Genomic DNA, 22,748 nt, shown 5'->3' on the forward strand with positions numbered 1-22,748 from the left:
AGCTGCCCAAATGGTCACTTTGGCTGCTGTGGGATCCCCAGTGTCTCTGTTATTGGGGCAGGAAGAATAAATTGTTATTACCCTGATTATGGGAACTGTGCTTGGAACTGTACGTGGCCTTTTGTTATGATGGAGGGATTCACCATCAACTAAGTAGCACTCGCTAGGCAAGGGTCATGGGTTCCAAAACTGTGTGAAGGGAGAGAGGCTGGGGACAAGTATTAATACTTGGTGGCATGGGCCCCTTGGTGAGGGCCTTACATGCTGATTGCACTTCCTCCTCTCTCCACTGTAGAATATCAGAACTAATTCTGATTTCATTAGAAGTCTAGTTATAGGCTGCTGAGCTCACTTTGGGCTGACAGTGCACCAGCACTGGGGCTCCCCTACTATAAGCTGAATTCACCTAAGAGCTGAAATCACTGAGTGTTGTGTTAAGTAGTGGGGGAGCCTGAAGATATATTGTGGAGCAGTTTGCGGGACGGCTGGTGAAGCAGTTCGACGCGGAGCAGTGTGTGGATGGCAGGAGCTGCTTGTGGACCGTGGAGCTGAGTGAAGGAGTTCGTGGGGCAGCTGGCGGAGCGGAGCGCATCTGAGCGAAGGAGTTCGTGGGGTGGCTGGCGGAGCGGAGCGCAGCTGAGCGAAGGAGTTCGTGGGGCGGCTGGCGGAGCGGAGCGCAGCTGAGCGAAGGAGTTCGTGGGGCGGCTGGCGGAGCGGAGCGCAGCTGAGCGAAGGAGTTCGTGGGGCGGCTGGCGGAGCGGAGCGCAGATGAGCGAAGGAGTTCGTGGGGCGGCTGGTGGAGCGGAGTGCCGCTATGGAGCTATGGGGCGGTCAGCTTCAGATCACGTAAGGTGCCTCTTACCCCCGTCCCATTTCCACCCAGGTTGGGAGGTAAAGCTCCGCCGATAAACTTTCGAACTCCGGGGCTGCCCTGACCAGGGACAGAGACTTTTGGGGCATTGGACTTTTGGGACTTTGGGTGATTTGGGGTTGCTGGACTCAAGAACCAAAGGGAAAAGGGCATGCCCCAATTTGCCTGGGGTGGGGTTGTTTTTGCTCATGGGTTGTGTTATGAATCCTGTTGGTGGTGTTTCCCCAACATAATGCCACATTGTTTCTCTCTGTTATTAAAAGACTTTTGCTACACTCAGACTATGTGCTTGCGAGAGGGGAAGTATTGCCTCTTGGAGGCGCCCAGCGGGGGTGGTATATATTTGTCCCAGGTCACTGGGTGGGGGCTCGAGCCGGTTTGCATTGTGTTATTGGAATGGAACCCCTAGATATTGAACCCGGCCCTTGTTGCTGCCAACTCTGACGGGCAGAAGGGTTACATTTTTGGGGGCTCGTCCGGGATCGCCTGGGTCAGTACCCCTCGCAAGCACCTGTTGAGTGTTCCACTACATTGGGAAACAATTTATATTTTTTTTTGTTTGTGCTTATATTTTGAGGAAATTACTGTTTGTATAATGGCTAATATGTCAGGTTTGTTGGGCCCTGGCTCAGCAGCTTCTAGCTCGGAGGCTGCAGCCTCGGCTGATGATTGGACAAAAGCTCTGGGGCAAATATTGGAAAAGGTTGTGCTGCCCCATGCTGAGTCAGACTCTTGTCGTAAGTTAAGATTATTTGCTGGGGAGGAGGAGTTTGAACCCTGGTTAGAGCATACCACTGAAATGCTGCAAGAGTGGGCCGTACCAGATGCAGAAAAGCGAAGATGCCTTATAGAGAGCCTTGGCGGCCCAGCATTAGATGTGATTCGCACCCTGAAGCTCATTGACCCTGGGGTCAGTGTGAAGGACTGCCTAGAGGCCCTTGAACACAACTTTGGGAGCGTAGAGGGCCCTGAAGACAGCTACTGTAAGTTCCTTAATTCCCGACAACAAAAGGGCGAGAAGGCTTCAGCCTACATACAGAGACTGGAGAGACTGCTTCAGAGAGCTGTCATGAGGGGAGCAGTGACTGCTGAGCAGATGGATCAGACCAGACTGGCTCAAATTGTAAGAGGAACTCAGTATCAGAACCCGATTCTACTTCATCTCCGGCTAAGAGAACGACAGGAACATCCCCCAAGTTACTCCCAGCTGATAAAAGAGGTCCGAGAGGAGGAAGAAAGGCAGGCTGCCAGTGAGTTTTGGGAAGCCCAAACATCGGAGCCAGCCAGCACAACACCACTGCAAATGGCCAGTGTACTGATGGTGAGCACCAGAGAGGAACTTGCCCAACAAATGCAGGTCCTGACGGAACGGATAGCTGAGCTGCAAAGTACTGTTGACCGAGTTAAGACTTCTAGGAATAAGAAGCCTCAAACTGTAGCGATTGAGAAGCCCGCACTTAGAGCCACCATCCCCCCCAAGGCGAAGGGGGAAAGGTCAATTCTTCTGCTACCGATGTGGTCAGGATGGACACAGTGCTGCCAAGTGCCGTAATGAAGAAAACCCCTCCTTAGTGTATGGAAAGCTGAGGATCAGTTGGGAGAGATCCGGTAGCTGCCAGAGGGTCTGGGGACGGGGACCCCCCAGGTCTGCAGGATTTGAAGATTCCCCCAGAAAAGACTGTCCAGCTGGGATCCCTGCAGGACTGATAGGGCCTCGAGCAGAGGTCATGGTGAGGATCGAAGGGGTGGAGTGTAAAGCAGTGCTTGACACTGGATCTCAAGTGACTATTATATTTCAGTCATTCTACCAACAGATGCTTAGGCACCTGCCTATACAGCCACTGACTGGCCTTGGCCTATGTGGCCTCAGCATGGATGAATACCCCTATCAAGGGTATGTCATAGTGCACCTGGAATTCCCAGAGGAGGTTGCTGGGGTAAGAGAAGAGGTAGACACAGCTGCCTTAATATGCCCTGACCCTAAAGGGACTTCTGATGTGTCTGTGCTGATAGGGACCAACTCCAGTCTCTTCAAGGTACTCGCGGATTACTGCAGAAGGCGGGCTGGGGACCAGTACCTGAATACCCTGATGATCCATACGCTTTGTGCTGAAGCCTATAGGAAAATTGAGAGCGCTAAAAGGGACACATCTGAGCTACCGCTTGGGGCACTGAAGTACGCGGGCACAACCCCCTTAGTAGTGCCTGCAAGGACGGAGCAAGAAGTGCTTGTCATGAGTACCTGTCTGAAAGGCAGTAAAGGGACGTTAGCAATGATAGAGCAGCCGATGGGAGGAGAGCTCCCTGAAGGAGTGCTGGTCCCCAGTGGAGTCATAACCCTACCTGCTGAAGCCCAGGAAAGGGTGACTATACTGATTGCTAATGAAACGAGTCGTGATATTTTTGTGAAGCAAGGACAAAAGATAGCAGACCTCTTTGAGCCTGAGTCGATTGTAAAACCCCAGTATGAAACTCAAGTTCCGGCAATAGACCCAGCAAAGTTTGACTTTGGAGATTCACCAGTGTCCGAGGACTGGAAAGATCACCTGAGGAAGAAACTTTGTGAAAGATCCAAGGTGTTCTCACTGCATGAGTGGGATGTGGGATGTGCAAAAGGAGTAGAGCACAATATCAGACTACATGACTCTCGACCTTTCAGGGAGAGATCTAGGAAGATTGCTCTCTCTGAGATGGAAGATGTGCGACATCATCTTCAGGAGCTGGCTGCGAATGGCATCATTACAGAGTCCCGCAGCCCATACGCCTCACCCATTGTGGTAGTCCGCAAAAAGAATGGGAAAATCCGGATGTGTATTGACTACCGCACCCTAAACAGCCGTACTGTGGTCGACCAGTACACTATGCCTCGAGTGCAAGACGCCTTAGACTGTTTGCTGGGAAGCCAGTGGTTCTCTGTGTTGGATCTTCGAAGTGGATACTACCAGATCCCTCTGGGAGAAGAAGATAAGGAGAAGACAGCCTTCATCTGCCCATTAGGGTTTTATCAGTTCGAACGCATGCCCCAAGGGATTTCTGGAGCACCTGCCACCTTTCCACGTCTCATGGAGAAAGTTGTGGGAGACATGAATTTACTGCAAGTGTTAGTTTATTTGGATGACCTGATTGTGTTTGGAAGAACCTTAGAGGAGCATGAAGAAAGACTTCTTAAAGTGCTTGATAGGTTGGAGGATTATGGTCTGAAGCTTTCAATTGACAAATGCCAGTTCTGCAGAACCTCAGTGAAGTATGTGGGTCACATTGTGTCCCAAGAAGGTGTGAGTACTGATCCTGATAAAATAGAAGCACTCACCACATGGCCACGTCCAAGTAACTACAGAGAACTCAAGACCTTCCTTGGATTTAGTGGCTACTACCGCAGATTTGTGAAAAACTATGCTACGATTGTAAAGCCTCTGAATGATCTTACCAGGGGACATCAGTCCAGCAAGAACAAATCTAAGTCCAAGAATAAGGGGAGGTCCCCAAAGCCTCCTGTGCAGAGACACAATGGCCCCTTTGCACCATTTGGGCCACGGTGGGATGAGAGATGTGAAAGGGCTTTTCGAGAAATCATTACTTGCCTAACTCATGCTCCAGTCCTAGTTTTTGCTGACCCAAGCAAACCATTTATCCTGCATACTGATGCCAGTTTGGAGGGTCTGGGAGCAGTCCTGTACCAGGAAGTGGAAGGCAAATGTAAACCTGTAGCCTTTGCCAGCCGAGGATTGTCTGATAGTGAAACTCGCTATCCCACCCACAAGCTGGAGTTTTTGGCCTTGAAATGGGCCATCACTGAGAAATTTCGAGACTACTTGTATGGTGCTCAGTTCCAGGTGTGGACAGACAACAATCCACTGACTTATGTGTTAACAAGTGCTAAGCTGGATGCTACAGGGCAGAGATGGGTGGCCGCCTTGGCTAGCTATGAGTTCAGCATTCAGTACCGATCAGGGAGAAGCAATGTAGATGCAGATGCATTGTCCAGGCGTCCGCAGGCTCCAGAAGTTGCTGTGATACCCACAGATGGAGTGAGAGCTATTTGCAGTGTGAGTCGCCGAGAGCCAGAGGCCCGTGAAGACTTTCAGGGATGTGTTGCAGAAGCTTTGGGCCTGCCCCCTGAATGCATGCCTTCTGCTTTGGTGAACTATATTGCATTAGACCAATCTCCTTTGCCCATGCTCAATGCGGCTGACTGGCAAGAAGCCCAGCGGCAAGATATTGACATTCGTGATACACTACTTGCCAAAAGGGAGGGGCGAAGCCCAGCTGCGGTTGTCCCACCTAACCTGGAGGGTAAACTACTATTGAGAGAATGGACCAAACTAAAACTGATTCAGGGAGTGCTACACTGAATGACCACTGACCCTTTACAAAAACAACGAGCACAACTAGTACTGCCAAAAAAGTACAGAGCCCTGGCCATGAGGGCCCTGCATGATGACTTTGGGCATTTAGGGATGGAGAGGACCCTGGAACTTATTCGTAGTAGGTTCTATTGGCCCCGAATGGCTGAAGATGTTCGCAGGAAATGTGAGACTTGCGCTCGATGTGTTCAAAGGAAAACTCTGCCCACGAGGGCTGCATATCTCAAGAACATCACCAGCAACAAACCTTTGGAGTTGGTATGCATTGATTTCTTGTCTGTAGAGGTAGACAAGAGGAATGTTGGAAACATTCTAGTAGTGACTGACCATTTTACACGGTATGCACAAGCATATCCCACACGTGATCAGAGGGCCACCACCGTTGCTCGAGTATTGTGGGACAAATATTTCTCAGTCTATGGATTCCCGGCTCGGATACACTCTGATCAGGGGCAGGATTTTGAGAGTCACCTTCTGAAGGAGGTGCTGAAGATAGCAGGAATTAAAAAGTCTAGGACAACGCCTTATCACCCCCAAGGTGATCCTCAGCCAGAGAGGTTCAATCGAACCCTATTAGATATGTTGGGAACTTTGCGACCAGAGCAGAAGGCAACCTGGAGCCAGCATGTCGCATTTCTGGTGCATGCCTACAATGCCACAAAGAACGATGCTACGGGAGTCACCCCATATCTCTTGATGTTTGGGCGAGAACCAAGATTACCCATAGACTTGTGCTTTGGTGTATCAGAGGATGGAGATAGCTATGAAACTCATCAGCAATATGTATCCCGACTAAGAGAAAAGCTGCGGGATGCTTATCGCTTAGCTACCGCTGCGGCTCGGAAGAACGCAGACCGCAACAAACATCGATATGATGCTAGAGTGCGTTCGCAGGAGCTCCAGCCGGGGGACAGAGTCCTGCTGCGAAATTTGGGTATTGCTGGCAAACACAAGATAGCTGACAGATGGAAGGCAATACCTTACCTGGTGATGGAAAAGCTGGGAGATCTGCCAGTCTACAAGATCAAACCTGAAGACGGTCCAGGGCAAATAAAGACGGTGCATAGAAACCTTTTGCTCCCTGTGGGGGAATTGGTAAGCACCTCTTGTGAGATGGGCCACGGCAGGGCCGCCGGGCAGAACAGAGGTGCTAGACCAAAGCCGCCATCCAACACAGACAGTGGGCCCCCTGCAGCTAACTTACCCCTATTCTGCACATCTGAGAGTGAGTCTGAGGAGGAAGACGCAACCCTGGTGTATCCTGGGATGGAGACAAGATTTCAGTCTCGATCAGCTGAACCAAACGAGAGTTTTCCCTCTTCCGCCCTAAACCCAATGGCGAAACTATTTAGGCCCCTTTCTGATACCCCGGTGCTGCTGATGAGACCCCCCTGTGATGACACACACAGGTTATTGGACAATGGGGACAGACAGGTAGAGGATGTCCTGGGCACCTTGGACCCTCCAGCGTTAGAACTAGGAGTGCAGGGGCCTACGCCAGTAGCCGAGGGACCCTCCAGGGAAGCCTCTCCATCCGTCACTCAAGAGGATGTTCCCATTACTTCGGCAACAGAGATTCTCAATAGACGAGACAGGGTGATAAGACCAGTGAAACGGTTAACTTATGATGCACCTGGGGTGACTAGTGAGGAGCCAATACATTTAGCACACAGGCTTGTGGAAGCTAAAGTGGGCTTCCTGAGGCCCTTTGGAGGAAACCAATGAGTTGGTATAAAGGGAGTGTGATTTGTCGGGACGACAAAGTCTCGGCTGGGGGGAGGATGTAAGCAGTGTCAGGATGAGCTCCACCCTGACATCTGGTGGTGAGGTGTGGCAAGTTGTGGAAAAGAACTTCAGGGGCTGATCTCATTTGCATAGGCACACCCACCACGCCTAGAATGAGACCATAGCTGCCCAAATGGTCACTTTGGCTGCTGTGGGATCCCCAGTGTCTCTGTTATTGGGGCAGGAAGAATAAATTGTTATTACCCTGATTATGGGAATCAAGGACAGTGGAACTGTACTTGGCCTTTCGTTATGATGGAGGGACTCGCCATCAACTAAGTAGCACTCGCTAGGCAAGGGTCATGGGTTCCAAAACTGTGTGAAGGGAGAGAGGCTGGGGACAAGTATTAATACTTGGTGGCATGGGCCCCTTGGTGAGGGCCTTACATGCTGATTGCACTTCCTCCTCTCTCCACTGTAGAATATCAGAGCTAATTTTGATTTCATTAGAAGTCTAGTTATAGGCTGCTGAGCTCACTTTGGGCTGACAGTGCACCAGCACTGGGGCTCCCCTACTATAAGCTGAATTCACCTAAGAGCTGAAATCACTGAGTGTTGTGTTAAGTAGTGGGGGAGCCTGAAGATATATTGTGGAGCAGTTTGCGGGACGGCTGGTGAAGCAGTTCGACGCGGAGCAGTGTGTGGATGGCAGGAGCTGCTTGTGGGCCGTGGAGCTGAGCGAAGGAGTTCGTGGGGCGGCTGGCGGAGCGGAGCGCAGCTGAGCGAAGGAGTTCGTGGGGCGGCTGGCGGAGCGGAGCGCAGCTGAGCGAAGGAGTTCGTGGGGCGGCTGGCGGAGCGGAGCGCAGCTGAGCGAAGGAGTTCGTGGGGCGGCTGGCGGAGCGGAGCGCAGCTGAGCGAAGGAGTTCGTGGGGCGGCTGGCGGAGCGGAGTGCCGCTATGGAGCTATGGGGCGGTCAGCTTCAGATCACGTAAGGTGCCTCTTACCCCCGTCCCATTTCCACCCAGGTTGGGAGGTAAAGCTCCGCCGATAAACTTTCGAACTCTGGGGCTGCCCTGACCAGGGACAGAGACTTTTGGGGCATTGGACTTTTGGGACTTTGGGTGATTTGGGGTTGCTGGACTCAAGAACCAAAGGGAAAAGGGCATGCCCCAATTTGCCTGGGGTGGGGTTGTTTTTGCTCATGGGTTGTGTTATGAATCCTGTTGGTGGTGTTTCCCCAACATAATGCCACATTGTTTCTCTCTGTTATTAAAAGACTTTTGCTACACTCAGACTATGTGCTTGCGAGAGGGGAAGTATTGCCTCTTGGAGGCGCCCAGCGGGGGTGGTATATATTTGTCCCAGGTCACTGGGTGGGGGCTCGAGCCGGTTTGCATTGTGTTATTGGAATGGAACCCCTAGATATTGAACCCGGCCCTTGTTGCTGCCCACTCTGACGGGCAGAAGGGTTACACATCTGTGTTAGCTTTGGCTCTTGCTTCTATTGTTAGATTAATGAATTTGAATGACCGTGTCTTATCTGAGGCACCCTTTCTTGGATTTGATGTTTGCAGAGGAGATGAATGCAGTGCTGTTTGCCTTCTTGTCCTGTCTGGGTCTGTGATGTACCGAGTATCCTGGGGGTGTGCAGGTGACATACCCTGAGTGTCTGTATGTAACTGCAGCCCACCAGCCACACTTGGGTTATACTCCAGCTCTTACCATCCTGGGTTATACTGCAGAGTGACTCCAACACACCCCCAGCACCAGGTTTCCCCCAGAAATGTATGTCCTGTACTGCCCCACCCTCTCCTGGACAGTACAAATATTTTAAGTTTATTATTCCTTTAAGGGATTAATATGCCATCTTATTATCTCAAATAGTTATTCAGACACCCTGATTTAAACACACTGGATTAGATAAAACAGTAAAACAAGGTTATTAACTACAAAGAGAGAGATTTTAAGCAAGTACAAGTAATGAATCATAAAAGTCAGAAATGGTTACAAGAAAAATAAAGATAAGACATTTACTAATGCCTAATTTAACAAACTACCATAGATTCAAGCAAAGTTTCTTACCACATGCTCTAGAAGTCTTACTGACCAAACTCTTAGGTCAGGACCCCTCCCCAGAGTCCAAAGCCTGCTTCCTTTGTCTCTTCAGGTGTAGAGAATGTGATGGGAAAGGAGTGTTTGTCCCTCCTTATGGTTTCAGTCCCCTTCTTGAAAAACATTTCCAGCTGAAAATCAGGAGCCAAAGACTTGATGTGGAAGGATTTTCCCTGTTGGTTTTTGTACCTGTTTGAACTTCTTTGTCTTACCTTCCTGCTTGATAACTCTGTTTACTGGTTCAATGCAAATTAAGCAGAGCACACATTCCTTTCTTTAGTTCAGGCCTATTTGCTGACTTCTCTTGGGGCAGGGCTGTAGGGATTGGAACCTGTATTAACAAAACCCAGAGGTGAAAGTAAGCCAGTATGGTGTGGTATGGCGTACCGGCAAGAGCCAGTATGCCATGCCGGACCAGACCGGCTTCCCCAGGCTGGTGCTTTAAAGGGTCCGGGGCTCCCCAGGGGCTCTGGCAGCAGGGGCTCAGTCGGCACTTTAAAGGGCCAGGGTATTAAAGGCTCTGCCTCTTCCGGTTGAGGCCACGCCTCTTCTGGTCAAGGCCACGCCCCCTGCTCAGGACTCCGGAGTACCAGTAAGTCCTTTAAGTTACTTTCACCCCTGACAAAACCATACAGTAGAATGTTATAACTTCACATACAATGTTGCCACACATATTTTACCAGGACAGTACTGCCCAGCAAATTATGAGTTTTCAAATGATACCTTAAAAGGCTTCCTTTGTAAAAAGATTAAAGGGTGTGAATGCAAGGGTGTGATCTATCCTGAGGGGTTAGGTGGGCTAGGACCAGCAGCATATTATTGCCTAGGCCGACAAAGCCTAGGACCAGGGTGGCAAATTTGCAGGGGCGGGAAATTTATAATAGCAGCATTTTTGTAATCGCAGCCTCAGTGACGCTGCGATTCTACCAATCATAGCGCGTATTGATACCACCCATGATGGCGCGACACCATTTAGTAAACATACTTGTGAGAATCCTAAACATTAATAATATGACTGGAAGGAAGAAATTAAGCGATTCTAGTTCCAAAAAAATGCTATACAAAAGAAAGAAAGGGAAAATGAAATGATAGCAAAAATGCACAAAATAGATTCCTTTGTTGTACCAGTTAGTGCTGACAGTGAGACAGAAAAAATAGTTGAAAGTAGTAGTGAAGTAAAAAGTGAAAATATTGGTGTTGATATAGAGAATATTGATGTGATTAAAGTACATATTGAAACTAATGAAGAAATTCTGGCTGCGGTTAGTGTTGAAGAAAATGCTCCAAACACGAGCATATCAGAGACGACCGGGAATCATGTTCATCTGGATATCTTTGACAATACTGCAGAGATTTACGAATCACATCAATCAGAAATTCAATCTGACATTGAAATATCTACCCTAGGTGACGACCTGGCCCAATGGACATTGAATGATGCTACAATTGAGTATTTATCAACGCATGGTATTAAACAAAATATCGATAGTGATTTTACTAACTCAAAAAGACAATATACTGATAAAATGCATGTTCTAACAAATAATGTGTTTGAACAACATCTTTTAAATGGTGAAGTAAAGCCACAGCAATATCTTGTATATTTGGAGAGTAAAGGAGCCGTGCCCCATGTCGATTATTCGGAGGGATCTCTAGTCTGGCGACAAGTGGATACCATGACTGGAAAAACATATCAGCTCAACTACGTGAACATGAAAATTCGACTGAACATAAAATGGGTGTAATGACAATGGTGAAGAGAGGCAAGATATCGGGAAGAATTTATACGAATTTAAAGTTTCAAATGGAAGAAGAAATTATTTATTGGCGAAATGTAATGAAGAGGATTGTAGCAGGGGTAGGGAAACTTTCAAGCAGAGGACTTGCATTTAGCGGTAAGATGGAAAAATTTGGATCACCTTATAACGGCATTACATGATGGCCCTTGAGCTTGTCACAGAATTTGATCCATTTTTAGCAAATCACATTGCATGTTACGGAAATGAAGGTCGAGGTAACATATCTTATTTTTCATCCTATATATGTAATGAATTTATAAAAATCGATGGCTTCAAATGTGATCTCAAATATTATTAAAGAAGTAAAAGAAGCCAAATATTTCTTGATAAGCATTGACTCAGCTCCCGACATATCTCATGTTGATCAATTGGCTTTTATACTGAGATATGTAAACGATGATGACATACCAGTAGAGAGGTTTCTTTGTTTTTTACCAAATACTGGCCACAAATCAGAACAGTTAGCTGATGCTGTACTTTCAACTGTGAATTGTTATGGATTAGATATCGCAACTGCCGTGGCCAGTCGTATGACAATGCCACTAACATGTCTGGTGTATATAGCGGGTTGCAAGCAAGAATAAAGACTATAAATCCTTATGCTGTGTGTGTGCCTTGCTCTGTGTATTCTTTAAATCTGGTTGGAGTATGTGCAGCAGAAAGTTGTCAAGAAGCATGTTCATTTTTCTCAACTGTCCAACATCTTTATTCATTTTTTTCTGCCTCTAATCACCGGTGGGAGATTTTACTATCTAATTTGAAGCCAGGCAGTAAAGTAATAAAAAGACTTCCTGAGACTCGATGGTCATCTCGAGTGGAAGCTTGTCATAATTTGAGTGAAAACTGGAATGCTATTAATTAAAGCCTTAAATACAATAAAGGAAGATGCTACCTGTTACATGTAATGAAGCTGCAGGCCTTCAGTGAAAACTCAATCGACTTGAGGCAGCTTTTATGGCTATATTTTGGAGCTCACTCTTGGATCAATTTCATATAACTAGCCAAAAACTGCAAAATGTTAATATTGATATACAGACAGTTGTAGAACTCTACAACTCACAAATAGGATACATTAACTCTATATGGGACTTGTTTGATATGTATGAAGAGAAAGCCAAAGAAAAATCTGAAACTGAAGACTACAAATTTGACACAAGGCGAAAAAGAAAGCGTAAACTTCAATCTGATGAGACACGCGAAGGTGAAGTGGAAATGTATGGTAGAGATAAATTTAAAGTAGATACTTTTTTAACAATACTAGACCTTGTATGCGCTGAATTAAAACACAGAAGTAATGCATATCAAGAAATTTATGGCAGATTTCAGTTTCTCTCTAATGTTACCAATACTTCAACAACAGATATAACAGGAGAGTGTGTGGCGGGGGGGGAGAAAACCTGGATTTGTGCTGGAAATGGCCCACCTTGATTATCATACACATCGTAAGGAGAGTGATCACTTTACATAAGCTATTACCAGCAGGAGAGCGGGGAGGGGGGAGAGAAAACCTTTTGTAGTGATAAACACCCATTTTTTCATGATTTGTGTGTATAAAAACAAACATCTTCTGTATTTTCCATAGTATGCATCTGATGAAGTGAGCTGTAGCTCACGAAAGCTTATGCTCAAATAAATTGGTTAGTCTCTAAGGTGCCACAAGTACTCCTTTTCTTTTAACAGATATAACCGTTCACGCTAAAAAATTACAGCTATGCTACCAAGGAGATTTAGAAGAATCATTTGTGAATGAATGTCTACATTTTCGATCGTATTTGGAAGGTGTCAAAATTCCTGAAAATGAAAAGAAGTCAATTTTAAGATATTGCAGCCTTCTTTGAAATCGAAACATTCATTCAGTATATCCAAATATTGATATTGCCTTCCGAATGTTCATTTGCACACCTGCTACAAACTGTTCAGCGGAACGATCATTTTCGGCATTAAAAAGGGTGAAAAACTATTTGAGGGCTAATCTCAGTGAAGAAAAATTAAACTCCCTTTCTCTCCTGACAATTGAAAAGGATCTACCAACTTCTCTGGATTACACAGAATTAATTAATACGTTTGTCGCTCAAAGGTATAGGTGTAAACAAATGTAACTACTTACTATTCACATACTTATATTTCTTTTATTGTATCTACACAAAAAAAATATTTGATATACACCGGACCCCTGCTTGAACGCAGGGTTTTGGATCCATGCGCGGTCACGCGCTATACAGACGCACGTTCAAGCGGGGGTCCGCTGTACTTGTAATTTTATTTATAATAAAACTTGTAAATGTTCAATTATTTTAATGATATTTAGATTCATTTTAGTTCAAATGAATTTGTAAAAAAACTAAAACAAGTTCATAAGGGGCCGGGCGCAGCAATTATTTCAGGGCCTAGGGGCAGCAAAATCATTAATCCGCACGTAACATTAATCCCCCGCTAGCACGGGGCTCCTGGCATCATCCAGCCTTGGAGATGCAGGCTAGATCAGGGGATTCATCACTGGCAAGGTCATGGGTGTTGGAGATGGAGCTTGCATTGATTGGTGTCAATATTAGTTCATGTAGCTCTGTGCTGCCGGCTTTGGGCCCATGCCTAGCTAATGTTCCCAGGCAGTGGACAGGTGCTAGATGGCTGGAATCTGACTTCTTAGATCTGCTCTCTTTTGGTGCTAAGGCCTGATTGAGTCCTGGGAGTGGGTAGACCTGGAGCAGTCAGTCCTGGGAGTAGTGGTGGGTGTGCTGCAAGCATGATACTAGGCAGAGTCCATTCCAAGCAGAGGAGGGAGTTCATGGCATTAGACACCCATTTCCTTGCTGCACTTAGCTGGCTTTCCAGGGGTGCAAGGGAGACAGCACTTCCAATGTAGCGTGTGAGTTTCAGCTGTAAAAAAAGCCCTCTTGGCCAGAAGGTGATGGCAAAGCCTGGAGAAGCAGGACTGAGGCCCAGAGTTCCTTCCATATAAGAGAGGCAGTGTCCTATGGGAGCCTGAGCCCAGGTCGGGGTTCTGTGCTGGAGGGAGAAGTCACAGCCTCACTTTCACATTGTAGCAATTCTGTCTGGTGCTGGAATTTCCTCAAGTGCAGGGAGGTTTCTCCCACTGCGGCAGGGTGAGTGTGCTGCCGAAAGCCACGACAACTGAAGGTGCAACATGGAGGTGGCACCCAAGCAACCTTAACTCTTCCCCCCAAGGAGTTCAGCCTCCCACCTGCCTCGCGTCCTGTAGTGTATGCCCCTCGCAGCATTGGTTGGGTAGCTGGTGTCACACAGACAGTTCTTTGACGCTAGTTCGATGAATTGCCACCACACTGATCTGTGCTCTGACAGCATGATCTGGGCACCAAGGTAGCAGTTAGGGAAGCAGATCCTTGCACCTCCCTCCCAGAAGGTAACACACAGGGCTTCTTGCCAGCACTAGCCCGACATGGGGCAACCTGGGACAGTCCTAACAGGGCCCCTGCTGATTTGTTCCCCAGGGAGGAATTCTGTGAAATATTCCGGGCCAAAGAGAAGACGACAGGAAAGCTCTACACGTGCAAGAAGTTCCTGAAGAGAGACGGGCGGAAGGTGCGGAAGGCGGCCAAGAATGAGATCATCATCCTCAAAATGTGAGTCACTGTATCTTCCCATCCTGGGGATTGAGCGTGAAGCTCTCAGCATTAACGGCATGAGTCGCTGCGTATACTACAGGAGTAACTCTGTTAGCTAGCAGCTGTAATAGACTCTTATCCTCTTCTGCGGACCAGCCAATGGAGGGGGACAAATGTACCAGTGGGAGCTACGTCTGCTGAAGCCATGACACAACCTGACCAGGCTCTGCTAACCCGGTCTCCTTCTAATGGGCCCCCTGCTCAGAGCATTCCTGCTGACAACAGGCCTCTTCTACATGTAACTGCACTTGTCCATCTGTGGGCCCCCAACATCGCCTGCTCCAATGCTGGGAGGGCTGGGTAGGGCAGCCCCACGGCTCCTTTTGTTGTGCCTCTGGTCCCTTGGGCCAAGCTGACCTAGCACTACATCTTGCTCACAAGCTGACCTCTGTGCGTGATCAGTGCCAACTTATAGAAGAGCCCTTTCTTCTTGGGACATGCCCACAGTACCCTTTGACAGTCAATGGGTACTCTTTGCCTCCCCCACTGCAGGCAATATAGCAGGGACTGAGAGGGGAGACAGGGTGTGTGTTACAGCGGGGAGATGAGGCTATACACAGAGGGTAGCCTGAGTTGCCCCTGCCCATGTGGCTATGTGGCCAGGCGAAATCAGTGCTCCCTTCCCTTGGGTGCTGGTAGTTGGCTTCATCCCCACGCCCCCTTCTACTGGACTTGCAGTGCATGTTGCCCAGCCCCAGCTCCCCAGCAGGCATGGCCAGGCCTGGTGCCAGGCTCCAGGTTGGGTTAAGGTGGGCACAGAGGGGAAGGTCTGGCCTAGGCCTCCAGCCAGTCTGAGGCAGAGTCCAGCTGGTCCAGCCCCCAGGCCAGCCTGACTCAGAGGTGGGGGCACCAGGGGGTCCTAGCAGAGTTTGGGGCTGCGGCGGGATCCCTGGCCCCCACCCACCAGTCTCCGTCCTGCTGCTGGGTGGGGCCAGTTGGTTTCACCCTCCCTCTCAACCAATCAGGCAGCCTCTGTGCCTCCAGCTCCTCCCCCTCCTCCAATGGGAGACCCTGAGGGACTGGGGGAGGAGCCAGAGGAAAGGGTGCTGAGCAGCTGGCAGAAGAAGCTGGCCACAACTGAGTGAGGAATCTTGCCCAGCCTGTACAGTGCTCGGCGTTCTCCCTGCCCTGTCCACTGTGTTGTACCCAGCTCTCCCGCAGCTTGGCCTCCCCAGTCTTCTCTCCCCTCTGACCTGCATGGCTCCCACAAGAGCCTCCAGTGCCTGCCCTGCCCTAGTGGGAGCAGAGCAGGGGGCAGAGTCTCTGTGTCCTGGCACAGACAAGTACCCCAGTGACGTGGTGCCACGCTGGGCAGAGTCCGCTAACCCCATGTTCTCTTGCTCTGTGCTCCCAGGGTGAAGCACCCTAACATCCTGCAGCTGGTGGACGTGTACGTCACCCGCAAAGAGTACTTCATCTTCCTGGAACTGTAAGTCAGTGCTGCCTGGTACCCGGCAGCTGTGAGATTGGCCCCAGCCAGCTCTGACAGGGCCCCTGCCCCTCCCCAGAGAGACCCTGGCTCTGGGGTCCCAGAGGGAGCTTGCTATGGCTGTAATCCCTCCACTGCTGCTCCCCAGACACGTGTCTGGGGCAGCCACACCAGACGCCCCCTGGGTAATTCCCAGAAGCCCCTTTCTCCTTCTGGGAGGCTCTGTTTCCATGCAGATCTGCCCCACAAAGCTGGCCTGGCTCCCCTCCTGGGACTGCTCTTGCCCCATGGCCAGATGCTGTACTCATTAGCAGGTCAGTCTAGAGGCAGCTCCTGCTTAGAATTACAGCTCAGCTCTGAGCTGAGGACTGGCCATGCGCCACAGCCAGGGCAGCTTATGGCTGGCAGCACAGGGCTTGTTGATTGCCATGTACAGAGGGCTGGAGCTCTCAATTAACACAGGTCTGGGACCCTTCTTTATCACACAAGCCATACAGGAGAAAGAACCATGCTGGGAAGGTCAGGGGATCTGTGGTGACTCTGTGGAGGCTGATTCATGTTCCTCACCAGATTCAGCTGCAGCCTGCTGTGGGGAGCTGTCAGGAATGCTCAAGCCCCTGCTGTGGGCATGCTTCTTGGGTAGGCGTGGCTTGGCCAACTTCACTGAAACTCTTGACAGCAGGGGCCTGGGGGGTTCAGCTGAGCACCCAGAAATGCAGAGGCTGCTCCATAGCATTACCTGCAGCTCTAAGATCCAGCACTCTGATGAGATGCACACTGTGTCCTGCCTCTGGCTGGGCTGGACTCCTGGACAGCTCCTCTTCCCTTGCCATGCTTCCTGCTTTTCCTAACCAAGCCAAGGACCCAGCTGCCTCTGCAGCCTGGGGCAGCTGCTGTTGTTGGATGGGGAGGGTTCTGAGACCCTGCAGTATCTGGGGTGCTCATGTGAGTCTTGGAGTGCTCCAGCCATAGCTTGGGGAGTGTTGGGTGCAAGGCCTGCCCCTCAGGGCAAAGGCCTGACCCTGCTGCTCTCTCAGGTGTGGGCTTTGTCCCCCCACTGCAGGGCCACAGGCCGGGAGGTGTTCGACTGGATCCTGGATCAGGGTTATTACTCTGAACGGGACACCAGCAATGTCATCCGACAGGTGCTGGAGGCCGTCGCCTACCTGCATTCACTCAAGATTGTGCACAGGAACCTCAAGGTCAGTCAGCCAGCTCCCCCACTGGCCTGCATGCCCCGGGACAGTCTGTTACCTGCACACCCCATCTGCCCTTGCAGCCCCCAGCCATCACAAGCAATTGAGCTCTAATGTCGCTCCCCACTCTCATACCTCTCCAGGGGATGGGGCTCTGGGGGGGTACCTCACTGTGCTCCCCAGTAGATGCTGCTCAGCCCCATAGCCTGGCTCCCTGCTGCAGGCTGGTTCGTGGCTCCCTGGCCTGGTGTGCCCAGCAGTGTAGCTTCTCTATATGGCAAATGGCCTCTTCTCTGAGCCATTCTCCCCTGGGGCAGGATGGGGTGCTGGCTGATCCACAGAGCCCTGGGTGAGATGCACCTTGGTGCCCAGGGAGCATTATCAGGCCCTGGTGGGCATGAGGCACAAACACCCCCACCCCAAACACACACACACACAGCAGTGTGCCCATCCCTGGGCTGGGTTGTGCTCTCTCCTTCCACTCCTGCCTTTCTTTCGGTATGGGGACCTGCAGCTGGAGAACCTAGTGTATTACAACCGCCTGAAGAACTCCAAGATCGTAATCAGTGACTTCCACCTGGCAAAGCTAGAGAACGGCCTCATCAAGGAGCCCTGTGGCACCCCAGAGTATCTAGGTAAGAAACAGCGAGGTGGGCATCGGGGGGCATTTGGCAAGGGGCAGCAAGGGACAGACTAGGCAAGAGAGGGCACAAAAATGAAGTATTTCTGCTCAAAAACCAAGAGTGTGCCACAGAGTGAGAAGTTGCCCCCAGAGCCTGCTCCAGGGGCTCAGTAATCTAGGCTGGTCCTCCCCACGCCACCCCCTCATCCCCGGCCCAGGGGCTGCCCCAGAGCCCCTTCCAGCGGCTCAGGAATAGTTAAAGGCTGGCTTGTGCCCTGAAGCATGAGGGCTGAGGTCCCTTCCATCCTTTTGCTTCTCCCACCCAAGGGCAGAATTTCTGACCTGGAAGAGGTGGCCAAATGGGATCCATGCACATTCTCCTGAGCTCTTCCTCACCTGCCTGCCCCCTTCTTTCTCCACAACCCTCCTACCAGCATGCTCAGCCCAGGATTGCTCCAGCCGGGCCTCCTTTCACATGCCATCCTGTACCCTCTGCAGCTGTTCCGGCCCCTTTGCCCTCCTCCAGGGGAGAAGTCACATGCACACAGGGTCCTCCTGGGCATGGCACTGGCAGGGGCTTTCTCCCTGCAAAGATCTGAGCTCCCTGTCGTCGAGGGAAGAGGTTTCCACAGTCTGCAGAGAGCATGGGCACAGTAACCTGGGAGCACTGATGTCCGCTCAGAAAGCGGGTGGCTGCCCACAAAGAAGAGCAAGGCCAGAGCCCTCCAGGAGCTAAGAGCACTGGGGGTGATCAGGTGAATTCACTCAGGTTGTAACACCTCCAGAGAGCTTCCCCCACCGGGATAGAGGCTCACACCGGATTCTCCAGGGACCAAGAGACACAGGAGGATTTTTGGTTAAATAGCCTGAGTTACACTGGACCCAGAGCCTTCCTCCTGATGCCACTAACAGGCAGGCCCGCTGGTCTATGGCAGACTCTGATCCTTAGCTAGGGCTGGAAGGACTTTGGCTCACTGAGGCCCCACACCACTGTGGGCGTGTTCTGAGCAAAGGGTGTTATGAGGTGGGAAGCACAAGAAAATCCCATGATGGCGTTCGAAGGGCCGCTCACCTGCCCGAGCCCATGCTGGAGCTGGGGGACCGCTGGTAAGCTTAGTAGCTTGTGTGTAGGTTCTTTTCCTCTCTGTGGTGCTTTTCCCTCAAGAATCAATGGGTTTGCTTCACAAGGGCCAGGAGGTAACATCACCATGGCAGTTATACTGTGTACCAGCTTGGGGAGAGGAGTGAGGCAGGCCTGCTGAGGCAGCCGGTCTTTTGCTGGGGAGGTCACAATGTAGGCAGAAAGTCAAACAGCTTGGAAATGCCCCGGTGAGAAGGGAAAAACATGGGTCACCAAGAGAGGTGATGGCAGGGGAATCGGGAGCTGAGGCTGGGTGTCCATGCTAGCCCACAGAAGGGGAGTCCAGGCACAGCCTCGCGGCCAGAGAGAATCTTCCAGGGCCAGAAGGCTCGCTGCCAGCTGCAGTGCAGACATGCACAAGGTGAGGCCCAAAATGGCAGGCGGAAGGGAGTAGGTAAATGAGAAGTAGCCCTAGCTAGCCAGATCCTGACTGGCCCTTGCACCACTGCTGACATGGGAACGTCCAAGGTGGGGGCTGCTGTGTGTAATGGGCTGGGCACCCGCTGGCAGCTCTGCATAGGGCACCAGGGCCTGTAGAGAGCCTGAGATGGAGCTCCTGCCACTGCCTGGGTGTGGGGCTCACCTTGCTGTTGGGCCGTTGCAGCTCCGGAGGTGGTGGGACGCCAGCGGTATGGACGGCCTGTGGACTGCTGGGCTATCGGTGTCATCATGTACATCTTGTAAGTATAGGGAGGGGAACACAGACTGGGGTCCTGGAGTTCTGAGCCTGGCTTGCAGGCTAGCTGAGGATGGGGCCAGCCAGAGACTGGGTCAGGGAGCAGAAGATATGTTTGTGGAGGAGATGGTAGTTGGAGAGATGAGTATGGGGGGTGGAGCCAGAAGCTGGGCCAGGAAGCTGATATTGGAGGGACAGGGACAATGGACTGGGCTGTAGAGTCAAGGACATGGTGCAGGGGTGACAGCCAGAGACCACATCCAGGAAACTAGCTGAGAGAGTGAGCCAACAACCAGGGCCTGGACCTGGACCCTAGGGAAGAGGGCCGGAGACCAAAGGGGCCCTGGGGAAGGGGGCCAGAGAGCGAGGGGACCAGAGACCAAGGGTCCCCAGACCCCAGGGAGGGGAGCTGGAAGGGCCCCAGGGAAGGGGGCCGGAGACCAAGGGGCAGTGATGGGGTAAGTGGAGCCAAGGTGTAGTGAGCGCTGGGCCAGGCCAGGCATGCTCACCGCCCCGACGTTCTCGCCCCACGCAGGCTGTCGGGGAACCCACCCTTTTATGAGGAGGTGGAAGAGGACGACTACGAGAACCATGATAAGAATCTCTTCCGCAAGATCCTGGCCGGCGACTATGAATTTGACCCGCCTTACTGGGACGAGATCTCCCAGGCGGGTGAGGCTTGCTCGCCTGGGGGCATTGCTGGGCATCTGGGTCCAGAACCAGCGTGATGCTCGCTCAGAGTCCCACTCGCAAACCCAGCCCTGAGAGCCAATGGAACAGAGGAGCCCATGTAGGCGAGATTCACCCCCATGCAGAGCCTGCAGAGCCCCCGCTGCGGGGACCCCATACACTCCTACCCTCCCTTGAGAGACCACTCAGTAGGAGAGAGGAAAACAACAGTTACTGCCAGTCCTGCTCTATGGCAACCCCAACCCAGTCCTCGTCACCTCCCCTCCCCCCCGACCCCGCCCTGTTCTACAGAATTGCAACCCATCCTCATCCCACCCCTACCAGTGCTCTTCTACAGGATCCTAACCCCATCCTCGTAAGCCCCCCCCACCAGTCCTCTTCTGTGGGAAGCCAGCCAACCCCATCCTCATCCCGCCCCCGTCAGCCCTGTTATATGGGACCCCAACGCCATCCTCATTCCACCCCCCCACCAGTGCTGTTCTGTGGGACCCCAACCACGTCTGCGTCCTGCCCCTGCCAGCCCTGTTCTACAGGGACTGCAACCCTGTCATCATCCCACCCCAGCCAGTCCTGTTCTGTGGGACCCCAATCCCGTCCTCTTCCTGGCCAGCCCTCTTCTACGGGGTCCTAACTCCATCCTCATCCTGCCCGTGCCAGTCCTGTTCTATGGGGACACCATCCCCTCCCCCTCCTCAGCCAGTCCTGTGGGGGTTAGTGACTGTCCAGGGAGTGCTGTCCCTGGAGTGGGGGGTGGGAGGCAGGGCACAGCGGGATGGGGCCTGCTCCAGGAGTGAAGGCCCAGTCCCCATCCCAGGCTGCCCTGTGGGAGAGGAGTCGGATAAGAGCTGTCTGAGCAGCCTGTGCAAGCCTGGTCCCTGGGGAAAGCAGTGACCAGCCATGGCGGGCACATGCTCCCTGCCCTGCACAGACCTTTCCTGGTGATCGGTCGGTAGAGCCCCCTGCCACCCTTTCCTCCAGCAGAGCAGCCAGCCACAAAGGGCTTTGGGCTCCTTTGTTCCTCTCCATTCTCCGCCAGCCCCAGCTCCTCTGCGGATGAGAACAGGGAGCTTGAGCGTCCACTACCCGCCACCATCCCCTTTCGAGCCGTGCCCCAGCACATGGCTGGCCTGAGCACTAAGCGCCTTCTTCCCACTTGCTGTCTCTGCAGCTAAGGAACTGGTGACCCGTCTGATGGAGGTGGACCAGGACCAGAGGATCACAGCTGAAGAAGCCATCTCCCACGAGTGGTAAGGCAGCGCTGGTGACTCCAGGCGGGGGGCCTTCTGGCAGGAGGACCCTGGAGGGATGGAGGGGACACTGACTTGTATCGTGAGAGTTGGGAGGGACATGAGACCCCAGCTCCACTTACTGGTGCCAGGGGAAGAGCTGGGTGCAGGCTGGAGGTGGTGGGGACTGGGTGGGCAGCTGGTCATTGACGTGTGTTTCTGCTTCCAGGATTTCTGGCAACGCCGCCTCCGATAAGAACATCAAGGACGGCGTCTGCGCTCAAATTGAGAAGAACTTTGCCAGAGCGAAGTGGAAGGTACATAGCTCTCGCCCCATGCTCAGGTGCTTCCACCCATGGGGAGCCCTGAGCAGAGCAGAGAGGAGATCTCAGCCTCCCCCTGCACCGTGTTCTCCACAGTCAGGGTAGGAAGGGTAATCTGGGAGTGGGGAACTGGCCTGGGATTGCACAGATCAGCAGTCAGTTCCCAGCTGAGCCACCGACACCCTGGGCCAGTCACTGAACCTACCCTGGGTCTCAGTCCTGCTCTGGACCACAGGGTGTGGTGTGGAGGGAGGATCTCGCAGTGACGGGTGCAGAGAAGACAGGAGGGCCAGGTGAGTACCGAGACAGAGAGGTCTCTGGTGTCCCGCTCTCAGGCAGGGCAAGGAAACCAGCCTGTCAGCAGGCAAAGCTGCTCCCACTGCGGCTCCAGCCCCTCTGCTGCAGCTGTCCGGGGAGCTGCCAGGAAGGGATCCATCAGGTGAAGGGCCCCAGAGGAAGGCAGAGGATTAGTATGCTCAGAGGGGGCTTGAACTGGGCTTTTCCAGACCCAGTTGCCACTGGGTTTCTTTCTTGTTTAACATTAACTCTGTATTTCCTGGCTTTGTAATGCTCAGGTCTCACATCAGGGGTCTCAAACACGCGGCCTGCAGAGTTATTTCCTGTGGCCACCAAGCTCCTCTCCCCCATCGCCTCCCTCCTTCCCCCCCAACACTCTGCGTCCCAACTCCTCTGCCTACCTCCAGGCGCTTCCCACCACCAAACAGCTGTTTGGCGGCACTTAGCACTTTCCAGGAGGGAGGGGGAGGAGCGGGGACACTCAGGGGAGGAGGCGGAGAAGAGGCGGGGATTTGGGGAAGGGGTTGGAATAGGGGCAGGGAGGGGGCGGAGTTGGGGTGGGGACTTTGGGGAAGGGGTTGGAATGGAGGTAGGGAAGGGGTGGGAAGAGGCGGGGCAGGAGCGAGGCCTTAT

At 51.9% G+C, this 22,748-nt stretch overlaps 1 protein-coding gene across 2 annotated transcripts in view; it reads left to right on the forward strand.

Annotated features, from left to right (window-relative positions):
• Positions 1-22,748, forward strand: part of CAMKV (CaM kinase like vesicle associated) — a 64,088-nt gene that overhangs the window by 36,324 nt on the left and 5,016 nt on the right. For both annotated transcript variants that reach the window (XM_084634475.1, XM_084634476.1), the window contains exons 3-10: positions 14,342-14,473; positions 15,870-15,944; positions 17,008-17,146; positions 17,655-17,775; positions 19,508-19,583; positions 20,115-20,251; positions 21,438-21,516; positions 21,725-21,812. In XM_084634475.1, coding sequence (XP_084490601.1) covers positions 14,342-14,473; positions 15,870-15,944; positions 17,008-17,146; positions 17,655-17,775; positions 19,508-19,583; positions 20,115-20,251; positions 21,438-21,516; positions 21,725-21,812 — 847 coding nt within the window. The remainder of the gene's footprint in view (positions 1-14,341; positions 14,474-15,869; positions 15,945-17,007; positions 17,147-17,654; positions 17,776-19,507; positions 19,584-20,114; positions 20,252-21,437; positions 21,517-21,724; positions 21,813-22,748) is intronic.

The sequence above is a fragment of the Lepidochelys olivacea genome (assembly GCF_965140295.1).
Source record: "Lepidochelys olivacea isolate rLepOli2 genome assembly, chromosome: 7".
Lineage (NCBI taxonomy): Eukaryota > Metazoa > Chordata > Testudines > Cheloniidae > Lepidochelys > Lepidochelys olivacea.